The sequence below is a fragment of the Strongylocentrotus purpuratus genome, unplaced genomic scaffold, assembly GCF_000002235.5.
Source record: "Strongylocentrotus purpuratus isolate Spur 01 unplaced genomic scaffold, Spur_5.0 spur5_scaffold_9, whole genome shotgun sequence".
Taxonomy (NCBI): domain Eukaryota; kingdom Metazoa; phylum Echinodermata; class Echinoidea; order Camarodonta; family Strongylocentrotidae; genus Strongylocentrotus; species Strongylocentrotus purpuratus.
Window position 1 is genome coordinate 32,504,383 of NW_022145615.1, and position 26,891 is coordinate 32,531,273.

Sequence of the window (26,891 nt, forward strand, 5' to 3'; positions counted from 1 at the left end):
TGAAATGCAATGCAAAATACATTTACATACATGTTCTGCACACAATTGTAGCCTATGATACTTGTTTGTCAAAGGCAAAGCATCTCATTTGTTAAATAAAATATAAAGAAGGTTTTCCAGGGGAGGTGCTTACATACATGGTGTACACATAGTTATTACTTTTAGAAGCATAAAAGCTCAATATACTGCAATAACAAAATGTGTAGATCTATGCCAATAAGAAAGAAAATAGTAATTCTAAGAGCAGGGTATACCATTTCTTTCTGATGTGCCATTAATGTAGAGACGTGTGGTGTGTCGCAAAGACACATCGGAAATAAACAGAATTTCTTTCATGTTGTGATGAAACAAGTGGAACAGGTCTTTGGGAAGAGGTACATGTGTGAAGACAGGTGACCGTGTGCGTGTGCCCTCTCAAAAAATCATTTTGTATTATATACTGTTTGAAAAAGAAAGAAAACAATCAAATATTCTAGACATTCGTATACTCACGAGCAACTGTCAGCATTTCGTATGACGTGATATTTTTAAGGTAGGTAACCAGGATGTGCCTTGATCTTTGGAAAGGTTGTAACCCAAGATCATTTCCAGATGCAAGTATGTCTCTGGAGAATGGAAGAGGGTTTTTTCACAAGCAGCTCCTTTGCTGAATAGTCAAGTTGATGATGTACATGTACATACATGTAAATGTACATGTTCATGGTGTTCTTGTGCAATCTTAGTCTAGCTTGCAGACACAAACTCTTGTCAGTCGCTGTGCGTAACAGAGTCTACAATATGAGACTATGCATAGGCTCTGTACTTTAGCTGCTCCTGACAGAGTTACAATGTAGGCTCTACTCAAGGCTATAGGTATTGTGGTAAACAGTCAAATTAGGGGGGAGGGGGCGATTCCCCAATGACTCTTAGCATGGACATACCCTACATGTATGTAGAGGCACGGATCAATACCCTTCATTACTGTTGGCCATTGTTTAGTAATCAATGTCAATGTGAATATAGTTTTAATGTACATGTAATTTATACCAAGTCCCTTGCTATCTATCCCAACAACCTGTGATTAACTCTCAAATATTTTTAATTGAATGCCTTCTTTTTTTTCTTTTTCTTTATCTGTTTTAGATTCCATCAGTACTTAGACATGGTTATCAATGGAGCCGTGTTCCTGTTCATCATTGTTCTTCTCGTCTTAGTCATCTGTTTCCTCGTTGCCGTAGAATTGATGATCGCTTTCGGTGTCATTATGGACGGTAGGTTACTTTTGCTCTCCGTCTCTCGTTATTAGCTCCAGAACAAAGCTCTGTTGAGCACTAATTAATTTTCAGATGCAGAATGTACCCATGCAAATCTTCCCAATTAAACCAGGCCTGCAGTTTGGCTGTAATCCATTTATTCATGATCGTTATTACTGTTAGCAAGTATATAGTGCAATACCAGAGCTGCCAACCATTCCGTTTTTGCCGGAATTACTCCGTTTTTTCCTCCCAATTACGGTATCACGTTTTTTTTAGTTTTTTTTTACATACCACACGTCTAACAACTGCCCTTAAATGGTGATTTGATCACAAATTCAATAGAAAACAAATTTTAAAACATACTTGAATAGAAAAATATTCTCACAAAGAATGAAATGCCGATAATACCAAAATAACCAAAACAAAAAAACCTGCTTGTATGGAAAAAACAGCATGAGGAATGAACATTTCTGCATTGGAAGTGTGTCCCGCGTGGTTGTAAGTTTCATTTTTATGAATTCCTTTTTTGGGCTTGAAATTCCTTTTTTTGGTCGGACAAGGTTGGCAGCTCTGCAATACCGGTATACAAAATTTCTTTGACAATAATTACTCTAAAGATGTGTTTTTGCTAGACCTAGGGAAAAGAAACCATACACATGTAGGCTTACCTGTATGGGTTGTTTGCCATTGGGAAATGGAAGTTGTGATTGAATAAATAGCTTTTCTCTTTCTTTACCTGTAGGCATTGTGTGTGATGTGCAGTGGATTGTGAAACTGCATAGTAAGCACGATAACAAAGCAAGTTGTGTATGCACCTGCTTCAATGTGTATAGGACTGTGTCGACTTTCATGTATGTTCATTGCACATGTTACGTGTACAAATGTACACAAATGTACTATACATATACACCTGTAAGCTCGACATTCGTAAAAGTTACATGGCATTGTTTACATCATCCTTTGACGCACTTTGTTTTGCAAATGTACATTTTCTTCTTCCTCTTTCTTTTATTGCTGTGTTGTTCGACTGATACATTCATTATTTGTATATAGATGTACATTAGTTTGTTTGAGCACTAAATCCTATGAATGAGGGAATACTGAATATATGTTGTTGATTGACGGCAGTGAAATATTGTTAATATTATCAAGTCTGTAATGTTACAAAGCTGTTCGGTATCATGTTACTGATGCTATAATTCCACCCCCACATCAAACACTGGCAAAACACAGCTTGTGGACAAAGAGGTATTAGAATTGAAGCGAGAGGGAGAAAATCTGGAGATTAGAATCGGCAATGAAAAAGGAGTCTGAGGATTCTAAGAGATTTCAGATTTGAAAGCTGTGTCATCTTGGAAACGAAAGTCTACGTCATTGTTTTGCATTTTAGGATTGCTTACTTTCACTTGTGATATCTTGAAAGTATTTGTTGATGATACACTTGTTTTCGAGAAAATATGTTTTCCATTTTCATCCTGAAAAGGCCACAGAATGAAGTCAAGGACTGTATGACATTTGAATGGATAGAACTTTCCTATTTATTTTATCTCTCATTTGTAACGTAATCCTGACCATTGAAACAAAATCAGATGATTGGGGATGATTGAAAGAAAAACAAATCAAGTATGGGATAGTTACCGGTAATCAGATACTGGAAGTGTGAGAAGATTATCTATTTCTTGTGCATGATTTAATTTGTGCTTAATAACTGTCTTTGCCACACTACTGCATCTACATTAAAAAAAAATGTTCCAAGACTAATTATTTATGTTTGTTTACAATACTTGTGCATTGCTCTATTGGATTGCATATTTTAGATACATGCACATGCTTTTTGTTTTGCTTTCTATCTCACATGAGGAATGAAAAGCAAATCAAATGAAACTGTTAGAGAGAAGGTTGAGTTCTGGTAAAGTTGAACAATAATTAGTGGTCTTTCTCATTCTGTTTATGTCAGTTTGGAAGATAATCATAGAAGATATGCTCTCTGGATAAGATTGCTCATTAGATGCACTCATATTTGAAATATGATGAGAAAGAGCTGAAAAGTTTGGACCAAACAAACATTCCTGTCGCTTGTTTGTGTAGTCTCATATGCCCATTTCTGTGTGTAGTGCATGTGACTTTCATCAAGATGGAGTTTATTTCTTCTCATGCTGATTTTTAGACCTTACATACATGTACAGTAATACACCAAATCATCAACTCTAATACATACATTTATAATCAATCAACCTTTCCAGATTGCTTCCATTTCTTTTACAATAAATAGCTGTCCCAGAACTCAACTCAAAACCGACAACATGCACATTTTCAAGGTGGGGTGTGGTGCATCTCCCACTTCCAAATAGTTTCAAAGTCTGGCATTCCAAAATATTCAAAGTCTTGACTGCACCTCATTCCTGAAATTTAATGATGACATAATTCGCTTTATTATTCAAAGTCATAAAGTTGTGACTAAATTTGTTGTGTCTTTATACATGTTATCAGTGTGTAAATGTGTAATTTGATTGTTGCAATGCAAGTAACTTTGAATTTTAAAAAAGAGTTGGAAGTTATTTGATATTCTCCTCCCATCTTCTTCTTCCTCCTCCTCCTCCTCCTCTTCTTCTTCCTCTTCCTCTTCTTCTTCTTGCTGATGTAGTTGTTAGTATTATTCTTATTGTCATTATAATCATAACAATTATCACATTATTAATATTATAATATTATCTTTATTATCACTTTTAATTTTGACAGTGGGTGTAAAGAAAGATTCCACATTAAGAGCATTGTCAGCAACCACGTTAGCCATTCTTGCCTTCTTTGTCATTGAGGTAAGTAAAAGCTATTTAATTTATCTTATTTATTAACATTCAGCTGTAGGCCTACATTAAAATTCAAATTATCAATGTTAGGCCTAACCCTAACCAATGTTTTAATTCAAGTGCACATAATTACAGTTCATTTTAAATTGTTAAAAATCTGATAGTTTTTGTTTGTTTTGGAAACACTGATTTGACAGACAGTACAGTGTTGCAAAGTGCAATGTACACTTTTAAATTTAGATATGCTTAGAAGTTACTATATTAGGCATCAACTATCAATAATAAGAAAACAAACAAGAGAGAAAGAGAGAGTGGCTGCTTCTAAAACTTTGAATAATATCCCCCTTTCCTTCAGAGAATTAACCTGTCTTGCCTCTTTCAAAAGATTCCTTAAAACATACTTCTCTATTAATTTATGTGATTTACTTGTTTTTACACGTCTACCGTATTTTCTAGTTTCTTCTTGACATTCTGTAATTTTTTAAGCCCTATGATAGTTTCTTTTTTAGTCCTCCTTAAACAATCAATATTATTATTATTTCATTATTAACAACTTGGAGTGTACAAATCTGTATTTCATATTTTGCATTTAGAAGATTTTGTTTTGATTGTAGAAAAATTGAGTTCATGACCTTGCAAAAATATCTAAAAGCATTGTGACATTGTAACATTAATCATGTTTGTGCAGTGTTTCAGATGTGGTTAAAGAACATGAATAAACATGTTTTTACCAACAAATAAGAGAAAAGCTGGCTCACATGTCATGGTTGATCAATGGTGAAAATATTGTTAAATATCATCAAGTTCATGAACTTTATAGAAAGAATTTCAGTGACTGGCTTTAAATCTTGCTATGAATAGGAAAGGCAGTTTTAGTGTTGATGAATTGGGGTCAGCTCGAGTATCTGCCATTGTGAATATATTTACAGTGTTTATTTGAGAATTGGATACAAAAGCTTATTGTTTGAATTATTATTGAAATGTTGATATTCACTTTTTACAGAACTGCTCTTTTTTCTGTTACTCTTCTTCTTCTTTCTTCTTCTTCTCTTTTGACCTGCATTAAGTAAACCATTGTCTGTGTCAGTTTTAGAGCTTCTTGAATTACTTGAGAAGATTGTGTATCAATCTCTTTCTTTTTCTCTGAAAGAATATTGCCATTGGCTGACCTACATTTATATGTAGAGTGCATGATATCAGCCATATTTATGTACCGGTAGGGTAGAAAAAGCTTTGGCAGACTATATGGCTGGAAATAATGAACATCAAACAATCATGATTTAAATAAACCATTTTTGATACAAATTTGGTTTGTTATATCTGTTTGTATCTTTGTTTCATTGACTTTCAACCGGTAAAAAGTCTTATTTTGTAGACAATAATAGGCGATTATAATTTGCTCTTTTGACACGTATACAGTGTCAGAACAAGAGCCTTATTTACAGCACATTCATAAAGAAATAGTGTGAAACTTAACATTTATACGATCAGGAGAGCTTAACCATCTGCAAACAAACAAACAAAATGTTGAGATGGAAAACATTGTTTTAATGTAATTAATGTACACTGTAGGTCCCTATGATATATTAAACATTGTGAAAGATGGTTTTTCTAATATGTGATTGTTTATATTACAACAAGCTGAACAAAGCATTGCACTTTGCCAAATTCACCCCTAAATAAATCAATTAAAGCATAATTTCAATCAATATTACACATGTACAGTGTTCATAATTCAATAGTTTCATGACAGGTGAAATCTATTTCTGCATGAGATAAATATCTGACCCTAATAAAAGAAATTATACACTTAAGACCTATGTAGATTTTATATGGTCTGAGATTTTATGGTTTATTACATTGTACGTATACACAACATCATGCCAAAAGTTTAAGCAGCAACCAAATTATTTATTTTCTTTTATATTTAGATTTTTCACCCACTGATAACAATCTGAACTATGGAGATAGGAATCTCAACTATTGGAGATAAAAATCTAACCTTGCTTCAGATAAGATCTAACCCTGTGATGGGTGAATTATTTCATGAACTTTCAAATACACCTGTACACGCCTTTATGTTTCCCTTGCGATAAATGTACCTGTAAAAATCTTAAAAGCTACATGTGTTTCTTTTGTTAATTTTTCAATTTTCAAGGTACGGTAATCTAGCCTTGAGCATTATAACATGGCATTGAAGCATAATCATTGCTTGTATGGTCCAGCAGAGATGAGTTCAACTCTGCAGCTTCTAGCTTTTGTCTGTGATACGTTTACAAAAACTTAATTATGTATGAGATGTGTATACTGATGGGTGAACAAATGTAAATGTAATATCAACACAAACCTAAGTTGAAACAGTTAAACCATCCATTGTGTGACCATCAAAGGTTACATTGAGGATGTATTTATGTACTGTACTTTAAATGTATCAGTTCTTGTCAATGAATACCAAACACAAACGTTGAACATGGGGAACCTATGTAAACCAGGCATAACATTGAACCACAGAGGGGGAAAAATAATTGACACAAAAAATCAGCTCAAATTTTTTTTTTTTTTTATGATGACATTTTGTACAATTAGATAGTCGTATTTGTTTAAAATCCACTTTAATACAACTGTTTATTTTTTCCATTTTTTTTTTCTTTGGAAGGTATAGTCATCAACTGCTTTTAACAAGTCCCACTGTCAAACAAGGAGATAGCTCATTTGATTTTCAAAAGACAAATTTAAATTATTACCTGCCAAAGAGTATGCATTGTTTTTGTAAATATCTATAATATGACTCACCAAAATATGACTCACCAAAATATATATTTTGTTCTTGATTTATCATTTCAGGTCACTATAAGAGTATTCAGTCTTGGAGCCTTCATTAAAAAACAGAAAATAGAGGTAAGCACGAAGTAGACATATAAATGTGTATCATTCTGTTTTACCATTTAAGACAGAATTTATTATAAAGACCTGCTTATGTACATATTTTTGTTGGTAATAGTTTTTGTTGCCAATCCTATTTTTATGATGAACACCAATATTTGTGCCTGTAGCAACTAACCATATCCTGTTGTGGCAGAAATATGGATCTTAAAATATTCACATCCTCAGTGTTAGGAAGTATTTTTATGGCATATTAGATATACACACAAAATGCAAGATGGTGTAGACATTTTTGCTGTGGCAGTTCCAGGGGGGGGGGGGGGGTTGGGTGGTGGTGGTCCCAGGCTCACAGCACCTAAAAATATCCTCTTTTTTCGAGAAATTTTCCTACAAAGGCAACAAAAATTGCCTTTTTCTTTAGCTCATAATGAAGGAAGCTCACAAAAATATTTATATTGTATATTTCTGCATGTACAACAATTTTGAGGCTATTTCTACCCACACGTTGGGTTGCAAGGCAGTGATTGGCACGTTGATAGGGCTATTTGGAGGCAGCAGGCCCGAGACTGAGTTTGGAAATGTAAACAAGGACAACAATGCATGTAGAGGATGTGATTAGAAAACAATGGGCAAAGACATGGAGCAGAACAAAAGACTCCACTTACAAGGAATTCCAAGGTAAACCAAAGAATGCTTGGTCACAAATAAAGTGTAGGAGAACGGGATGGAACTGTCAATAACACAGGAAATTCACGAAAATTTAAAGGGAGAGAGAGAATGAACACATAAAACGAAATAAGCAGAAATGCTTGTAAAGAGTAGATAGGTAAACAAAAAGGGATGAAAGATATTACAAGTCAATGACCAGTATATATTTCTTTTGGCCAAGACGATATTTTCCTGTTCATAGCTCCCTTCCTTCTTTTTTATTGAGTGAAGAAGATGTGATTGTGAAAATGTGATTGTGAAAATGTGAAATGCTGTGTAACTGGTGTGTGTGCAGTGATAAAACATGGTCTACTTTTGAGAGAAACCATGTGTCCTAATGTTAAGGGGAAAAGAATGAAGTGTGAATGTAGACATGGTGTGAAGCAAAGTGAGTCTTACAAGAAAATACAGACATTATGATATATTTAATTTATCTCTTGAGCCCATCCAAAGTTCTGATATTGTATGAACTTACATACATGTTTCCAAAAGATATATATAAATTTGAACACAATCAGTGTAGTAGACCTGTGGATATTTTCTTATGATTGGTTTTGAAAGCCATTATCTTGCTCTGGAAAGAACTGTCAGAAGTTTAATTTCACATTGTCCAAGAGAAAGCGTCATCATCAATCAATCCCCCAAATTTGTTTACGTCAACAGTCCCAAGTTCATATAAAGTTGAATCCAAATCTGTTTTCCTTTCAAGCAAGGATATCAAGAAGTTCCTGAAAAACTAAATGTTTTTGAGTCGAACAGGTCATGGATGTGAACATTTAAAATTACCCGATTTGTGTAAATGGATGACTTTGTAAAATGATGGGTGAAGGAAAGATCAACCTTTCAGCTTTTCTTGAGTAGGAGGGGAAATTACTGCCTTCCTCCCGAAAATTGTGGGTTGAATAAATTCCTTTCTCGATGTGGCGTCGATCCAAGCATTGTATAAATTGTTGTCATGAAGTATCTTAGTTCATCACAGAATACTAATGGACATGTGGTTTACATGTATTGTACAAATGTTGCCATATCAACAAACAAAATATTGAATGAAATACTTGGTAAATGTAAGTAGTTAAAAATCTTTGTTTTCTTTTTGACTTTGAAGAAGACAAAAACATTGAGTGATATACTCATAGCATTTTATAATTCAAATAGCAGGCAGCTGTAGAAAGATACATTTCTTTTTCAAAAACAATTTCATTCTAAGATTTTAAACAGGATAACTCAGAAAGCCTGATAGACAGATACATTTTAATTTCCTTTTGTTAGTCTAGCACATTTCTGGAATGTACTCAATACTCCTATACATGTAATTCCTAGATGCGTGAACTGCACGCCTTCGTACAGGAAGATGGATAATTTGTACATTAATAGCCCTCAGAGATTCGCTCCAAGGATTGTGATGAAAATGCCTCCCTGATCAAGATGTGTGGAAGATAATGAGCCGGATTCTAGTGCGTATTACAATACTTCCTGAGATACATTGTAAACAAATAAAGCAAGGTTTTTAGAGACATTCTGTAATGCTTATTTTCAGCAAGTGGAAGCTTAGAGCGTTTGTTCAGGGTAGGGAGAGGAAGACGTCATACTGGGCTTCCAGTTGTTGACTAAAGCTTAACAGACTTATGTTTCTTGAAGTTTGGGTGATTTCTATAAGAAAGAGATATTCAATATATCTCTTGCATTTGAGAAATCTTATATTTTTCTAGAAAAGATGAATTTTTCAAATGTTGTACCCTCAAATTAAATGTAAATTAGACCAGTGTAATTGATTTTAATTCATGTACCGGAATAGGCAAAGAATGTAAAAACATTTTCCCCAATTCTACCCTTTCACGTATAAAGGGTGTTTACATTTTACTACATACCGGTCTTACATACAGTACAATTAAGTAGCTCTTTAGGCAGGTCCAGAACCTTTTTCTCATTCAGTTTCTAATATTGTACCAAGGTATTATTAGAGCTCTTAAAGGTAAAGACCAGTATTGGAAACGCCCCAATTTCAAAAAATGAAATGGAAGCTCTCATTACCAATCATGTGAAAGAATATGTTTTGACTAATACATGATGATAAAAAAATTTGCCGGGAAACCGCCTACTAATTCATATATTTGGTAAATTTGTTTCTCTCATGGTCTGTGAGAGATATAGGGTAGTCCCATATACATCTTTCTGTGTATAGTGCTTGTAACTTTACGAAGAATGGGCCAAATTTCTTATCATTTTGATGATTCCAGAACCTTGCAGATGCTAGATGCTAGATGATCAACCTTTTCTGATCGATTCCACAACGTTTCTTTCACAATGCAATCGCATGACCATAACTGGTCTTTACCTTTAACATAAATAGACATCAACCATATGGGTTTCTTTCAACTTCATATTTGGTTTGATCTAAGCTGTACATAGTAAAGCTTTCTTTTTAAATGATCATATATATATACTGTATACTAAAATGTTAGATGTGATCCAATGATCCATACATATGGGACAAAAGAGTTTTGACTTGCCACTTTAAATTAATGCTCTTTGTACTGTGAGTCTGAAAGCCTACATATGCATGTACATGATCGAATGAGAAATTATATGCTGCCTGGCCCACACATATAGTACATACATCATGTGGTGTTTACCTATCACAGTGCGAATAAACATTGCATACTGATTCTAAGCAAGCAAGCACCACTCCGCATAGAACTGTCGATTGTAAAGAAAGCAATTACAATTACATGAGCAGTGAGAATTACGTGTATGTTTTATGAAGGGAGTAGTATGCTTTCAGTGATTTCCTTTTATTCTGAAACCTTAATGTACTGTTATATTTAAATCTGTCAGGTCTGTGTTTTGTATAGCAATGTTCTTTTCATAGGAATTTGAAATTTTTTAATTTATTTTGTATTTGAGACTGTACAGAATTCCATTTGGGTAAGATTTTACAGAGCAAAATATTGCAGTACATGTACATGTACATATATATGTTTAGTCTAAATGCTGTTTGTTCTCCACTTATGTGTTGTCCAACTCAGTGAGGCCAGCACATTAATTACCGTATAGTTATCTATTATAAATCCTTTTATCATCGTTCTAACTGTCTGCCAACCAGTGCATTAACTGTCACCATGACAACATAATGGATAACAATGATATCCCATAATGCTATCCAGAAAAGAATGCAAGGTGTGTATTCAAACAGCATAGGAGAGCTAAATGCTAATTACTGAACAGAACAATGAGGTTGGCAATATTTAAGTGGATTCTGGTTTTAATGGGGCCAAGTTGCAGCAAATAAATCATATAGTTTTTGCATCTGGCAAGAGTCAGAGAAATGGATGTGCATCTAAATAATTCAAACCACTTTAGCAAAGCTACTTGGATGAAAGTCAAAATTGTAAGCTTTATGAGAAGGGCTATTTACACAAGTAGAAAGGGGGAACAAGATTTTGCATACATCTACGCACATGCAATTGCACACACATCAAAAGCATGAATTCCCATCTAGAACTAAAATTTGCATTATTGATAAACAAAAATTAATGAGAACAAATTTCTAAAAATTATTTTGTTAATTTTCCTGAGAAAACAAATCAAATTCCCCAAAGCTGTCAGCTTAATAGGTATTTATATAGCAATTTTGGTAACAAGAGATTCAATTTACTGTACCCTTATGTGTTTTAGTAACTATTGTACCTACCAGGATATACAATAAATTGAATCATGAACATGTATTTTCACCTGTAATAGGATAAAGAATGAAATAAGATTGTGAGTTTCTACTTATTCTCAACTAAAATGAATTAAATCTGATACAAAAATTGGGGGTCACTGCGCCAGACTTTGTGTGTACATTTGTAGGTGATTTTTATTTTACTTGTAGTAATAAACATGTATGTTACTTAATATCTCCATATTTTAGGAATTATTAATGTTGATTAACATTTTATGAATGCTTGTACAGTCGAACCTGTTTATAGTGACCACCCAAGGGAAACACAAAAAGTGGTTTTTGTAGACAGGTGGTCTTTGTAGACAGGTTCCTTCAGTACAATGTTTCAATGAGAAACCATTTTCAAGGGAAACAAAAAATGTGGTCTTCGTAGACAGGTGGTCACTAAAGCAGGTTTGACTGTATCAACATTTAAATATGATATGAAGTTTCTCATTTCCCATGCCCAGCTACACAATGATACACACAGCTACATGTACATATTGGAGCTAGAAGGGCATCAACTCAAATCATTATACACATGGTTTAATAACGCCCTTCTGGCTCCTAACATTCAACATTCATGTGTAGGCCTGTATGTAGAACTGAATTTTAATCTGTATAATACTGCACTAGGCAATTGATTAATGACTATATGTATGTTTGAGGGTCATCATCATTGGCTTGATGGAGCACTCGTGTCAATTAAATGCTTCGATAGAGAGAGAGCTATAATGATTAAATGGAATTTATACCAGTATGGTTTCCCTGGTATGTTAATGATTATGGCTTTGATATTTATGTACAGTGGCATAAAGGTAGATGGAATCAGGGACTTGGGAGACAAGTCCCTGATGGAATGTCATCAATGTCATACATTACATGTAGCTGTGTATATTTAGGGTTTGGAATCATTTTAACTTTCAACTACATGAATGATTACATGTTTACCGGTAACAAAATAATCGGCCCCAACAGAATACATACATTACCGGTATAAACATGAAGGTATACACACATAAGCGACATACAGATGTCAAAACATTCATAATTGCACAGCTGTACATATTCAAATAATACAATTATAATGTAATAATTGCAATTTAGTACCTTTGTCACTGGATACAAAGCGCATGCAGAGCAGATAAAAAATGTAATGTTTTCTTGTATCCTTCCATATTATAGCATCAAGGAGATGTGCATCGGTGTATGCATTTTCATCAACTAATGGATTTATGGATTAGGATAAGAAAGGGCTAAAATTAGCTCAAGTCTGTGATCTGGTTTTTTTAAGCTCATGTCTGTGTCAGCCCTACATGTACATACATTGTATGTTTACTCTTTTTGTAGCTCTGTGCATGATTGTATGATTCAATTTAATCAAGAAGTCCTCCATGTTTCAATTGTAAACATTGTCTTTAATACATAGAGCCTATACAGACTAGTCTCTCGTGACATAGATAGGCTTTATGCATGTTGATAACCTTGCGTGATACAAAGGCTTGAGGCTAAAGGGATTGAAGCATGGAAATCTGTTTACTTTGGCCTTTCTTCAGTTGGTTACACTTGTATTTAAACCAAACTTTCAAAATAGTCTGTTTGAAGGAAAGCAAACAGGCGAGAAAATAAAAAAAACATGGGTGTTAATTGTTGTTATGATGACCAGTGCAAGACTCCATTTTGTTCACAGAGACACAAACACTTCATTCTTTCTTATTCATTTTTGTAGACTGTCTGCCTTTATATGTTTTATGAGTCATATGTTTATTGACCTGTTTATTGTTCCTGCTCAAGATAAGAAGTCTATCAACCTTTGAAATATTTGATATCAGTCTGAAATTATTTGCAATAAGATGTACCAAATGATATGGTATGTTTTTCCCTGTATTATGGAAGTCATGGTGTCTTTTATTTACCTTATACATACTTCTAAGATATTGAATTATTATTGACTTTTGTTCAATAACTGTAGTTGTAAATGGATCGTGTATGTTGGAGTGCAAACAGATGATAATTTCCTTGAATACTTTAAATGCTAACATTTAAATTTCACAGATAGGACATACAGTACATGACATATTCATAATTCCTGCAAAGTTCTACAGCATTTGAGGTTGGCTGCAAAAGGGACATAGTACCTTTAATATGAGAAGCCAAGCCCATGCTTCTTATAAAGTTCTCAACAAATGTTCCAGACAAACATTCAAATGGTGGGAAGATAATGATGACATTACCGGTAATGCTCTTTTAATTTTGCAGTTATGGAGTAACTCATCAGTGAACTTCAATTATTTAATCATTTAATTGCTTTTGATACTTTAATACTGGGATGATTTTTTTTTTTAAATACCATTGCTTTTTTTTTTTTTTTTTTTGGGGGGGGGGGGGGACTTGTTTATGAATGTGGACCACACACAGTCTGTTAAATTCTTGCAATGCAATAGATTACATTTTCCTGTGACAGTTGGTCCATTGGCATTAACCCATCAGGTTTTTAACTGCTGAGAAGTCACAGCAGAAATATAGATGTTAATTGGCTGTGGAGAGATGTGGGCGTGAATGTAGGAAATCATCATTAATTAACGCATTATGGTTTGTGTGAATTGCCAGCTTGAATTGGCTTTGCATACCAGTTCTAGCCACATGCACATAGCTAGCAGTCAATTGTAGAAATATCAACACAAAATGTGTAAATTGGTAATGCATGTACATGTAGCTCTTGAAAAAGAGATAAAAGTGAAACCTGTATATAAAGACCACTCAAGGTGATGGGAGATGTCTATACTCAGGTGGGATTAATATACAGGGTCCTCTGTTCACATTTCATAAAGAAGCACCAGTCAAATGGAACCACAAGTAGTCTGGTCTTATGCATGTAGATGACTGGATAGTGGGTCTTTCCATAAAAATGTGTGTTAAAATACGTTTCAGCGTATGTGACAAATCCCGACCAACAGTTGGAGTATTTACAAATTTATTTGTCATGAAAATTTCTAGATCCATTTTTTCCCGGGACAGTGGCTGGGGCTTGTATAAAATGTGTTCACATGAAAAATGTTTCAAGCCCAATGTTAACAGTGACGGAAGAAATGTTCAGTTTTGACACAGGAAACCGCCGCAAAAAAACCTGCTGCTTAAAAAAAAAAGTGTAAATGAATGGCAAAGGCATGCAACAAAGGTCCCGGGTGTATTCACTTCGAAAGCTCTGTGACGCAAATCACAACTTTACATCATCATAAGAAACAAAACCTTGGTTTTTGTGCGTCATATTTGAAACAAGGCCTTAAAGTTCATTTCTGATAATCAGTCTAAAACTTTATGGAACCGAAGGGGTTTTAGTGAATAAGGACGATTACAATTTGTAATGAAATATCTTTTATCTTGTTTCTTTTATTCCAGATGTTTGACATCTTTATTGTCACCATAACATTCATCATAGACCTAGTCCTACTGGCCAGTAACATTGAAGGGGATAGTCCAGGAACAAGGGCCATTACGTTAATAATCTCTTTCAGGTTATGGAGACTCTGTGGCATCTATAACAGTAAGTTACACTACTTTCACTGTAATGCTAAAATTGTCCCCGTTTGTAAAATAATTTTAGATCAGTTTAGGTTTTCTTTAGGAAATATAAGAATTCCTTGGACTTGGAGGAGATTTTTATAATCTCTCATTTTATTTTGCAGAACATTTTTAGTTTTCTTAAGCTAGATTGCTTGTTGCTTTTTCAATGTACATGTATTTTCTTCTCTGTTTTTCTGGGCACCTATAGATTATAGCAAAGATACATGTGTATGTATATATATGGAGAAATATGTTCATACATGTACATGTGAAATTTGTCCACACATTGAAAATAGTGAATAATGAACAACACACAGTGACACTGATTGAAGAGAACCACATTTCACAGTTTGGATCCCCACTAATTTGGAATTCAAACCACAAAGACAAGCCACATAAAATAGTAGAATAACATTGATAAAAACCTCGATTATCAACTTAACTGTAATTATTGAACGTGCCATGCCATAATGATAGGTACACGACCCCTGTATACTGTACATATATCAGCATAGGGGCATTGGGTTTTGTTTTAATTAAATTATGTATTTGAGCTTGCCTGCCCAAGTGTTTACAGAAAGAGCCTGTGTTTGATCTAACCATTGATTGATTAGATCATTAGAAGGCAATTTAAATGGTAACCCTTCAGCACTCAAGTGTTGGCAAGTAATACCTGGAGTAATGTGTATTGTCTTTTATCTATAAATCCCTGTTATTCTGTTAAATAGAAAGAGCGTTGACTCTGTAATTTTTAAACAGACTTTTAACATCTTTGTTCTGTCATTTGTAGTCATGTTGCAGCTCGGATCATAGTTAAAAAAAGGGCTCAAAAGCAATCATAAATGCAGCTACATGTAATCAAGAATAATACTCTGACCCAATTCATGATATGATGTCATAGTTTTGTGAATGATATCTATAATAAAAAAGCAAATAGATTTGAAAGCATTGGTTTTATATGCTATTATGTTAATGAGTAATAACTGAGAGTAATATCATCTTTGTTTTGTTCAACCTGGTATGAATAGTAGTCCATTGCTATATTGAATGTTGCATTGCTCATGTATCAATCATAATCATAATCGTTTGTACTGAAATGCAAATTTGTAAATGTATTCTTTGCTTAAAATGTGCTCATCATTTTATCTTTAATTGCATTTACATTAGATGACAAGGAACATTTAGCTTGCCTTGTAATCTAATTACTCTTGAAGATACCATAATAATTTCTACTTGGTTCATATACATTAACAGGGCTTGATGTGCCATGACATTTAGTACGATATGCATATTTTATTTTGTAGAAACTTGTTATATGTCTGCCTTACATTCAAATGTAAGAAATAACTTGTTGCATGTTCGCCATCATTCATTATCAGTCAAAATTATTCTGAACTCTTATTCTTTCCCTAAACAGCGGGGGTATCGAAGGCAAGGGAGCAGGCATCATCTGAACTTCAGATGGAGAAATACGCAAGAAATCAGGCTGAAATCCAAGCTGATGCTTTACAGGCACAGTGTGATCAACAATTAGTAAGTTAACCTACTACAACTTGGACTACTGGTGCAGCTACAGATGACATGGGTATAGGGGACAGGTGCCTTCCCTCCATCAAATGGCAACAAAAAAGGGGGTGGGGAGGGAAAGGGCAACATCCCCCCTCCCATGACACCAGTTTCCCCTCCTTAGCTTTATGTAATAGGCTACTATGAATAGTCAATGTTTGTTACCATTTTCAGGTATATCCAGAATGGCTATTTGATTTTTTGTTTGTATAGTTTGCCAACAACCTCTATTTCCTTGTAACTTAATGGAAACCTCAAAAATACAGTTTGAGGTTACAGAATAAACTTTGAAATTTATATATAGAATAGTGAATATAGAACAGATAATTTTGTTTATTGGTCTGTGGTTGAAAATATGAAATCAATATTTAATCATGCTAATCCTGAAATTGGCAAAGTGAAGGAAATGAATACTAGTAATTGAACTTGTAATTATATAAGTGACATGAACATTGGATTGTGAAATAATGAAATTGATTAAAAGAGAGAGGACAATAGATAGTCACTCGAATATTCTCATCATTTTGAAAAAGGAATCATAGAAGATATACGGATGATAGATTTTAGTAAAGACACTATTGTCATTTTAAAAAGAAATTGTATGCATACATTCTAACATGGGTTGTGAGAAAATTTTGATAAAGACACTTTTGTCATTTAAAAAAAAATTGTATGCATACGTTCTAACATGGGTTGTGAGAAAAATTTTGATAAAGACACTATTGTCATTTTTTAAAAGAAATTGTATGCATACATACTAACATGAGTTGTGGGAAAATGCCTTATAGAATTAGGCTCATTTTCCCGCCCAAACAGGCGATTATCTTTCTTAAGTACTTGCATTATTCATTCATTCATTCATTCATTATTCATACTCTGTTTGCTTTACACTCCCTTCACAGAAAGAGATAGCGCACCTACGAGATTACATGAGACAGCACAGTCTAGATCCTGACTCGCCCAAGTTGGGGTTTCCCCTAGATTACAGGCGTCGCTACACGATAGCAGTGGACTTTGATAAAGCAGACACAGTCAGGGTCAATGATAGAGTTAATTCTGGTAAGAAAGAACCCCATTAGCTCCTTTGATAATTATCCATATTTATGTACCTCGTCTTCTATTGTTAAATTTGGTATTGGATTTTCTATCATTTGTATGTTCACTGTCAAAATAGCCATTGAAAGCAAAATCTCTATGAAATGTGTGCATGCATGGACCAATAAAATAATCTTGAATCTTGATTCACTGAGGGAGTGTTTGCATAGGTGGTGGGAAACCATTACGTGAAGAAGAAAAGAAGCTAAAATCCTTTAAAATATGAACTTCACATGATTTAATTGGGCTGTTCACATATGAAGAGGCTACATTGCAGGGGAAACTTTGTGTTTCATTTTGGGGACATATTTTTGTTTTGGAAGATTAATCAACAAGCCAACTTGTTTTTCAATTAATGAAGTATGTTTAACCATCTAGTCATGCAAGATTGCTGAAGTTATGAGAAAATCAAATGGTTTGAGATTTAACTCATGCTTAAGATATGTAATCATCAATGTAGACTGGGTATTTAAAATGTGATTTTTTAGTTTCTTGTTTTATCACCAATTTAGTACCAGGTAAGTACAAATGTAGGCTATTTTCATACATGTACAGATTGTCTGTATTTTTGTGTTCAAAGGAAATCTCATTATTTGTCAATTTTGTATGCAGGTAGAACTAGTTCAGAATCAGTATTTGAAAAACATAATTACGTATGGTAGTTCTGCTTATAAGGGGTACATTTACTCAAGATTGAAAGCTATTTTGTTTTCTACCCACATCAGTGGTTCAGTATTGTCAGCTCGCCAAGCGCTGATACTGATATAGATCATGCATGGCATATAAGTTTGGTATCTAGGCAACCTGATATTATCAATATAAAATCTTTGTTAATATTAACTTGATCTCAACAGAATTTGACCAGCTTCTTTCGGTCATACTTATTACGTTATACTCTGGCCAATCTAGGTCAAGTGACAAAGTGAGATCACAGGAATAAAGATAAATGCCATCAGGTCAAGTTGACCTTCAAAATGGTATTATCTGATGGTATTGTCTAAGTGACTATTGCCTTTCATATTGAATGTAACCTCTTAATCTTTAGTAGTATGTAAAGATTTGTAAATGAATAGGGACATTTGTAGGATAATTGATTCATAAAAAACTGTTGGAACCATCTGCAAAACTTGATTTTTAGTCCACTGGACAATGTACAAAACTCTTATTTTAATCAGGTACAACTCACGACATAAAAATATTTCTGCTTAATCTTAATTGTGTCTTAATTGAAAGGCCTGCAAAAACCCCTCCCCCCCAAAAAAAACAAAAAAACAGCATCAACAACAACAACAACAACAACAACAAACAACAAACAACAAATAAACAAAATTAAACTAAAATGATAATGTTAATGAATATATAATTAAATTAAAATTAATAAACACAATAGAAAGAAATAGAAATATTAATTCAACCTGTTATTTGAATTTGTTAAATGAGTTATATCTGTATGATAATTAAATGAAGTTTTCATCTGATGATATTGCAATTTCTTTCAAGATCAGATAGCAGACACATCTTATAATATATACGATGGTTGTTACTTTGTTGCCATTTTCTTTAATCATGGTTACTATAATTTTGCATCTCCCAGAATCCTCATTAGCTAGTGCAATAGCCAGTCTAGAGACATCAACGAAGGTAGAGTCATCGGGGAGAGGCGGAGCAGGGGGAAGCGGGAGCAGGAGGGGTCAAAGGTCAGATAATCCTCCGTCATCATCATCCACCTCAACACCCACAGTCAGACCCGTCCAGCTCAACAACTTAAGTAAGTCAACATCTTTAAACCCCACTGTACTACTTTTTCTTATGTTAATTGAGAGCTGAGTTGATGAGATAGCCACCTGTCAGTGACCTCGCTGAGTGGCCTAATCCCTTCCGGCCAAACTAGTACAGATGGCCTTTAAATGTTATTAACAATCATTCATTAACTCATGAGATAATTAGTCAGGTGTAGCCAACAAAAGCTCTTTGCTTAAAGGTTTTTGCACCTTCTTTCCTGTGTGATATTTTTCATGTTTTTGAATTATACTTGTTTTTTCATTGTTTTTTTTTTGGGGGGGGGGGGGCGGGGGAGGAGGGCGTTCTAGGATGAAAAAAGACAAAAGCTTCAGTATGTTTTGTAATTAATTTACATTTTCATTTATTACCAATCATCTCTTTATAACAATGTGATTAAGTCCTTTGGAGTGGGGCTGAGTTAGGCAGAGTAATTCAAGATTGATCAGTAAATCACAGTTCTCAAAGCAGTGGGGTCTCATAAACTGAGATGTTATTAAACTTGAATTGTGAATTTTCTCTTAAACGCTTCCAGATACAACTCCCACCACAAGTCGCGCAACGAGAGAAGGCCGTAGCAATCCTGCCTATGAGATAGAGATAGGCGAAGAGGCCAAGGAGAGGGAAGGAAGAAGAGGAGGGGACAGAGGAGAAGAGGATGCTGAACCTACCGCAGTCACAGGAGCTCTGGAGGGCATCACCAACCTGGCGTTCGAGGATGATCACTCAAGAGATGGAGAGATGATGGAGATTGGAGATGGAGGAGAGGTTGTTCTACCGGAAGGACCATCACCATCGACAAATAACAGTGAGTTCATCAAATTTCAAGACTATCCACGGAAAAAGCGCTTTAAAAAAAAAATTCAAGTTTATTTCCACAATCTGATAAAAGTACAAAACAATCAAAAGACAAACAAGAATACAACAAGAGTATAACATAACAGATAATGGTGGGATCGACAATAGGCCTACAGGCCTGTCTATGGTCAATCCCTTGAGTATACATGAAAGTCAAATTTAACAAAAGCGTGAACTAAGTAACTAACAATACAACAACAGCAATAACAAACAAAAAAAGGTTGGGAAAAGGAATGGGAGAGGAAGGGAGAAGGTAAATTAACAAATTTAAAAGATGATTTCTATATGTTTATTTAAAAACTGAAATACTTTTGGTTCATTTCAAGGTATTCAAGAGATTATTCCACATGATCGGCCCTGAGTAATTGATAGTACATCTAGAGACATCATATTTATAATAAGGAACATACAAATTATTGTTCTGTCTTTAATATATTGTACATACATTTTTTCTTTATGAAACCAGGATGAGAGGATGTTCACTGTAAATCGATTTCACCTCTTTTGTAATTCTGGGTCTTGTGTGTGCATAAAGCAGGGTACCCTTTATTGATACCCTTTACTTATGGTTCCCACAGAATGACAGGTTTTTAACATTGCTATGTTTGTTTTGTTTGTAGATGCAGACGATGAAGCTCAACTCAGACTAGAATTAGATGAGATTGGGAGACTATCAGATGCAGCCCTCTTGGAAGAATTAGGAGGATCTTCGGTTACACAAGACATTGTAAGTGCCTTCAAATGTTACTCAGGGTTTTTTTTTTTATCAACATATCCATTTTCCTCAGTTTCCAAAAGGCAATGTCTTAGAGGTTATAGCAGGGATTTCAGATACAAAGATTCTGATTGAACAGAGTCCAGTTCTAGAGTAGCCTTTTTTAAAGATATTGTTGGCATTTAAAGAGAAGGTTGACTTCTGGGAAGAAGTGAAAAATAATTTGTGAGCGTTATCATTGTATTATGCAAGTGGGGAAGAACATCAGATAAAAAATGTTACCTGAAAAGCATGGCTCTTGAAATGCCTGAATATTTTAGATATTGCATGTACAATGTAACATCATAAAACTGGGACGGATTTTTATGCCACATGTTTCTGTAGTCTGATACACATTTTTCTGTGTACAGTGCTTGTAACTTTTCCAAGACTGGACCAAATTTCTTTTCATTTTGATGATTCCAGAACTTTGCAATACACACCGATACTTATATGCTAGATGATCAACCTTTTCTGATCGATTCCACAATGTTCATCTTCCACATGATGCTACTTTATACAGAGTAAACAATAAAATGAAATTATTTTGTACAATTTTAGGAATATTTAGTTTTAATTAGTCATACATTTTGAATATCTTTCTCACAAAAAATGCTGCCCATCAATATGATTAATGCCCAAGTTGCATTTCTCTCTATCATGTATCTATAATCACCTTCATTTTAGAATTTGATCCTTCATCTACCCCATCCCTCTCCCACACTCCAATATTCTCGTATTGATATTTTGACTTCTCTTCCATACTTTTCTTCTTAGAACGGAGTCCCTACAACGTCATTGTGAGCCCCCATGTGTGCTGACGATCATGCTTGTCGAGGGTGATGAAAGAGATCTGCCTTCCGCCCACGCCCACCAGGTGCAGTCATTACAGTGCGCAATCAACGGATCAACATGGAAGACCTACTGCCTGGGGTCATCATCAGTGATTGGAGAACAAGAACATGGAAGAAGACTGCAAGACGTGGTTTGCTAAATTAAGAGCATTTTCTATGATCAAATGTAAGAGAACTCCATAAATGTAGATGTATGATATATAACTGCTGGACAGGACTTTTGTAAAACTGTTGGATGTCAGCCAATCCTGTTTAGTATAGGTTAAATCCCACCACAGGCAAATCTACGGTCTATGGAGTCGGTGATTCGCTATATGTATATGTAGTCTCAGTGGAACAAATCCAAAAAGACAGACTTAATTTTTGGTTTAGAAGTTAATGATATATGGCTATGTGGTGTGTTTATCAACAATTATTTACATATTATATGTAATTGGATTGTCTTCTAACAATAAATATGATTCAGTTTTCTAGCCCATGACCAAAGGGCTTTGCCATTCAAGGGTATTCATTTATCAAAAGTATTCTCAAGTATTCCAGTGCATTGTATGTACAAGTATAATGTATTCCTATGTATTGAAGTCAATTGTGTTTGTTTTTTAATGAATTAGCACTGGAGCTATCAAAGCAATATTGATCCATGCATTTTTGTTTTACCATCAGCTTCAGACTGATCATTCATTTCATTCATGGTTAACTTAAATTGCTGAAAGAAATTCCACATTTGTCAGTTTTTTGTTGGGGGCGGTTGTATAAATCTTAACTTCAATATTCTTGGAGTTCATTTGGTTGATTTAAGGTTTTGGGATAAGTAAATGTTGTCAAAAGTACTTGTGGAATATTTCTTAGTCTTGAAAGTATGTAGACGACTTGGAAGGGGTTGTAAAGTATTCAAACAACTCTATGACACCTCTTCTTGAAATGATCAAAAAGTAATCAAGAGGGTTCTACTTTATTGGGATGCGGTAGGAAAGAAGGTCACACATGTCTTTTTCTTATAATTATCATCATGGCAAATATGTTATTATGTTCATAAGTCTATACCTTGATTAGTGATTTGGTTGAAATTGTTTTCAGTAATCAATGCTAGGATTTAGCATTTTGTGGTGTGCAGTTTTGTAAAAGCTTATATCTTTATCAACTAGTTTCTAAGTGCAATCAGTATTTATGCCATATAATGATATTAAGTTTCTTCATGGAATTCTATCGCTGTTTTTGAAATTCTAGTTCTTTGTCAGTCATGCATTAAGGCAAGTTTGTATATTCTACTAAACAAGTCCCATTTTTGTAGAATGCCCTTAAAATGTTACTGTGTGTGTTTGGATGTAGTCAAACCGTACTTGTACGTACATGAGGGTAGATGTATACATTATTATTGCCATCACCGTAGCGATTACAAAGGTGCTGACAGTGGAGTATATGAACTGTATATACATATGGCTTTGTATACATCTATATCACATGTATGGTAATCATCACGAGCATCGTCACTTTCATAAATGCTGTGTGTTTCTTTCTTTATCTTTGTCTGCTTTTCATAGCAGCTTATTCATTAAAATACAGAGTACCATACAGAAATTGCATCTCTTGTAATACGTTTAGCCATTTTCAGTTCATAGGAAGTTGATGGTTATTGATGTTATTAGTGGAGAAACTAATACTGTTTCTGCAAAGACACTCTATGGCTTTCAGATTTGCCCCCTCCCATACCGCTTCATGTCTCTGTTTATCTCTCTATTTTGTGTTTTTCTTTCTCACCTTCTCTCTCTATTTTATTTCCTGTCCTGTTTTTTGCTAAGCATTCCATTCATATAACATGAATATTTTTAATAGATATGTTTTATAAGATATATATATATTGATATTTTTTACTTGTAACAAAATTCTATGGACAACTGTCATGCGACTTGATTTTGATGTGTATATATTGGTGTGGTTCATTCATAAAGCGACATGTCTATTCTGTCAATTTGTCTGTTTTTATTTGTATTAATTGTAGGAATTTGTGCGACTTTGTAGTACACCGATTCCAGATACTGCTGTGTGGTGCTGTAATTATTGTAGCGAATGTAGGTGCTGATTTACATATTAATCTTTTTACTACCAGCCTCTGTCATTCCGAAGTATCTTTACTTTGACTAATTCAGAGTGTGGAAGCAATCTCTTCTCTTGTAGTTTCACCAGATGATATTCTGATATATTTATTTTATCAATCATGCGTCATAATGCCCTTTTGTGTAAGCTTTAGTTCATTTCATGCTTATTTCTTAAAATCATGGCACAAATTCCCTTCTTTGTATAATGGAGTTCTCACAAAAGTTATAAAGTAGATTTGAACCTTATCCAAATAATTTGTTTAGTTTTATAAGAATTTAAAGACCAAAGGATTTTTTTTTTTTATAGAGCAAGAATGATATAGCTCAAAAGTTGAAAAACAGGGGAAAACAAAATATTTTTAGACCATATTTCTTTGTTATCCAGTGTGCAAGCCTCTTTCACTACACATTAATTCTTTATACCTTTCTTAGTATGAGTTTTGTGTACATTTCACATTAAGAATTTCTATCCATTTGGATTTCATTTCTACAATCCCCACAACTAATGTCCTTCTATGAAGATTTGATAAATAACAAGACTATATCCCATATATATATTTAGTGCGTGACATTGTATTCTTATGGTGTAACATATTGTTCATATTTGTATATGTTTGTATGAAGCCCCAAAGTTTCTTTTTAAATGATTTGTTACGCTTTTTGTAGTGTGTTCTGTATTTCTCCACACCAAGTGTGCATTACGCCGTCTTTCTCTAGTGAATATTAGATGTTTGTATTCAGTGTTGGTCATTGTATTCATGTTTTTTGTTTTTTCTGTTCTTTTTGTCAGAGATATAGAATTTTATGATTTAAATCAACCATTACTTTTTCTTTCTGCTGCAAAATATGTCTTAATGTGTGGAGTATGGTACTGCTAACATTGAAATCATTTTTTTTTATTCGGGGGGGGGGGGGAGGGCTGGTTTTTAACATCAAACATGTATGCATTCTAATTTTCATGAGAGATATCAACTGTGTAAAGAAAAGTTGGACCAAGCACAGTTCAATTACAGAAAACCATTAATTATACATGTACATCCAGTTATTGTTATTCGCTTGGAAGTCTCCTTTTGGGATTGTAAACATAGTTGTCTTTGCTGTATTGAAGACTGAGTAAAGTGAGCATGGTTATAGGCTACACTGTATGTTCCACTAAATCTAGAAATGTATTTTGAGAGTATAACTTTAGGCCTATATGTACCACAGGAACTAAGAAGTTTTGTATTTAAAAAGAAAGAAAAAAATAAACAGCTATATTTAAGTATTTTTTACTGTGTTCTAATTTCTATCACTTCTTTATAAATACCACTGACCGCAGAAACACAAAGAGTCTAATTTTTCATCTTTTAAATTCATGAAAATCTGTATTCCAGGATTTTTATTTCTCCAATTAACATAGGAGGTATGAAGAATTATCATCACTAAACCATGTATGTCTCTTGTACCTGATGACTCCTTAAATTGTCTTAGTTAACAAGCATTTATTGTGTCAACGCTAGATCTTTCCTCAAACCATTGTGACGAACTGTTCAGTGTAGTTAGTAACAGTAACTTAAGCTTTAAAATGGAAAAACATAAAAGTACTCAGAAATGTTGGTTGTGCGACACATGCTCCAGCGACGATTGCTCCGCGGTCGATTTCTAACACCTACTGTATTCCCAACTTCAAACATGAACCAATCACTAAACCTAACCCTAACCCTAAAACCTAACCTAACCTAAACTGCAGCTCTATAGCTATAGCTTTGATGAAATAAAGCCGAGAGCAAGTGTTGCTGGAGCAGGTGTCGTAGTGCCAGAAATTCATATCATGTGTCGTTAACGAAGGTTGTGAGGTGTAGAGAATCACTAATTAACAGGAGAGTTCAAAATGACAATTATGTAACTTTGTTTCATTTGAAATTTGTTCTTTCTTTTTTTAAACTGAAGTTTCAAATAAATGGAGAAATGTAAATATCATATATTACTTGCAGTCACTATTCTCTTGTTATTTCTATATATCTGAATGACTTTTTTCTTTTTAAACTGAGAAGCGTAAAGACCAGTGCAGTGATACAAGAAAAGAGAAAGGGGTTAGAGGTAGGACCAGTGGGACCAGTGCTGAAAATTTGCTCTTTTTTTTTTCTTGCACTAAGATGCAATCAAGTCATTTGAAAGGCAGTAAATCTCTTTTGCAAACTCCGTGAAACTTGGCAAGTGTTTAAATTATATCCTTTACATATCGTATGGGTAATTTTACAGTCATAGTTTCTGAAACTTCTTTGTATTAGAAATGAAAATCTTGTGCTGTTTTTATGTAGCCGCAGAGGGAGCTATTCTCAATTCAACAGATATACATGTAAGATTCAAATTAAATTTCAATAATTTACAAATATCTTTTTAGTCTAGAAAATAGATATCTGGAATTAAATATTCCAAATTTATTTGTTGAAGGCCATTTTCCATTGTCTTTATATGGTGGGAGGTTCCTACATGTGATAATAGACCTCTTCCATATACGACTGGATTGATGGAACTTCAGGTTTTTAGGTTTGCAAAAGGGATTAACCATCTTTAACAATGAGAAAATACTCATCTCACAAGGGCTAAAATGTTGTTACTCATTACACATTACAAGGAACTCTTCTCAAAGACTTCAAATGCTTGGTCCATATTATGCTCATTCAGTTGACTCCGACCCCGGGTCTAAGATCATGTTTAACAAAATGAAAGCCGACACCTCAGAGTAACTTTCCTGATTTTGGACAAATGCTTACACCCAGCATAGGGTTGAAATTTGAGGAGACTACTGGACATTGAGTTTGAAGAAATTACACTTTCTATCAAGTTTACTTTGCAAGAGGATGAGTAAATGTGAATATCAAAGCTAATAGTGTTTAAACAATGGCAAAACCATGGCAACCAATTTTCACAAGTTTGATAAGAGTATTAAACAATTCATTCATATGACTTGTTGATTCTACGCGAGGAAACCAACCTATAGTGTTTT

At 34.1% G+C, this 26,891-nt stretch overlaps 1 protein-coding gene across 2 annotated transcripts in view; it reads left to right on the forward strand.

Annotated features, from left to right (window-relative positions):
• The window catches only part of LOC100887949, a 30,273-nt gene extending 4,410 nt beyond the window's left edge, over positions 1-25,863 (forward strand). For both annotated transcript variants that reach the window (XM_030977268.1, XM_030977267.1), the window contains exons 3-12: positions 1,123-1,250; positions 3,975-4,051; positions 6,887-6,940; positions 14,736-14,880; positions 16,318-16,433; positions 17,369-17,525; positions 19,156-19,329; positions 19,876-20,148; positions 20,819-20,925; positions 21,730-25,863. In XM_030977268.1, coding sequence (XP_030833128.1) covers positions 1,123-1,250; positions 3,975-4,051; positions 6,887-6,940; positions 14,736-14,880; positions 16,318-16,433; positions 17,369-17,525; positions 19,156-19,329; positions 19,876-20,148; positions 20,819-20,925; positions 21,730-21,756 — 1,258 coding nt within the window. In that variant the 3' untranslated portion in view covers positions 21,757-25,863. The remainder of the gene's footprint in view (positions 1-1,122; positions 1,251-3,974; positions 4,052-6,886; positions 6,941-14,735; positions 14,881-16,317; positions 16,434-17,368; positions 17,526-19,155; positions 19,330-19,875; positions 20,149-20,818; positions 20,926-21,729) is intronic.
• The last annotated feature ends 1,028 nt before the right edge of the window (positions 25,864-26,891 follow it).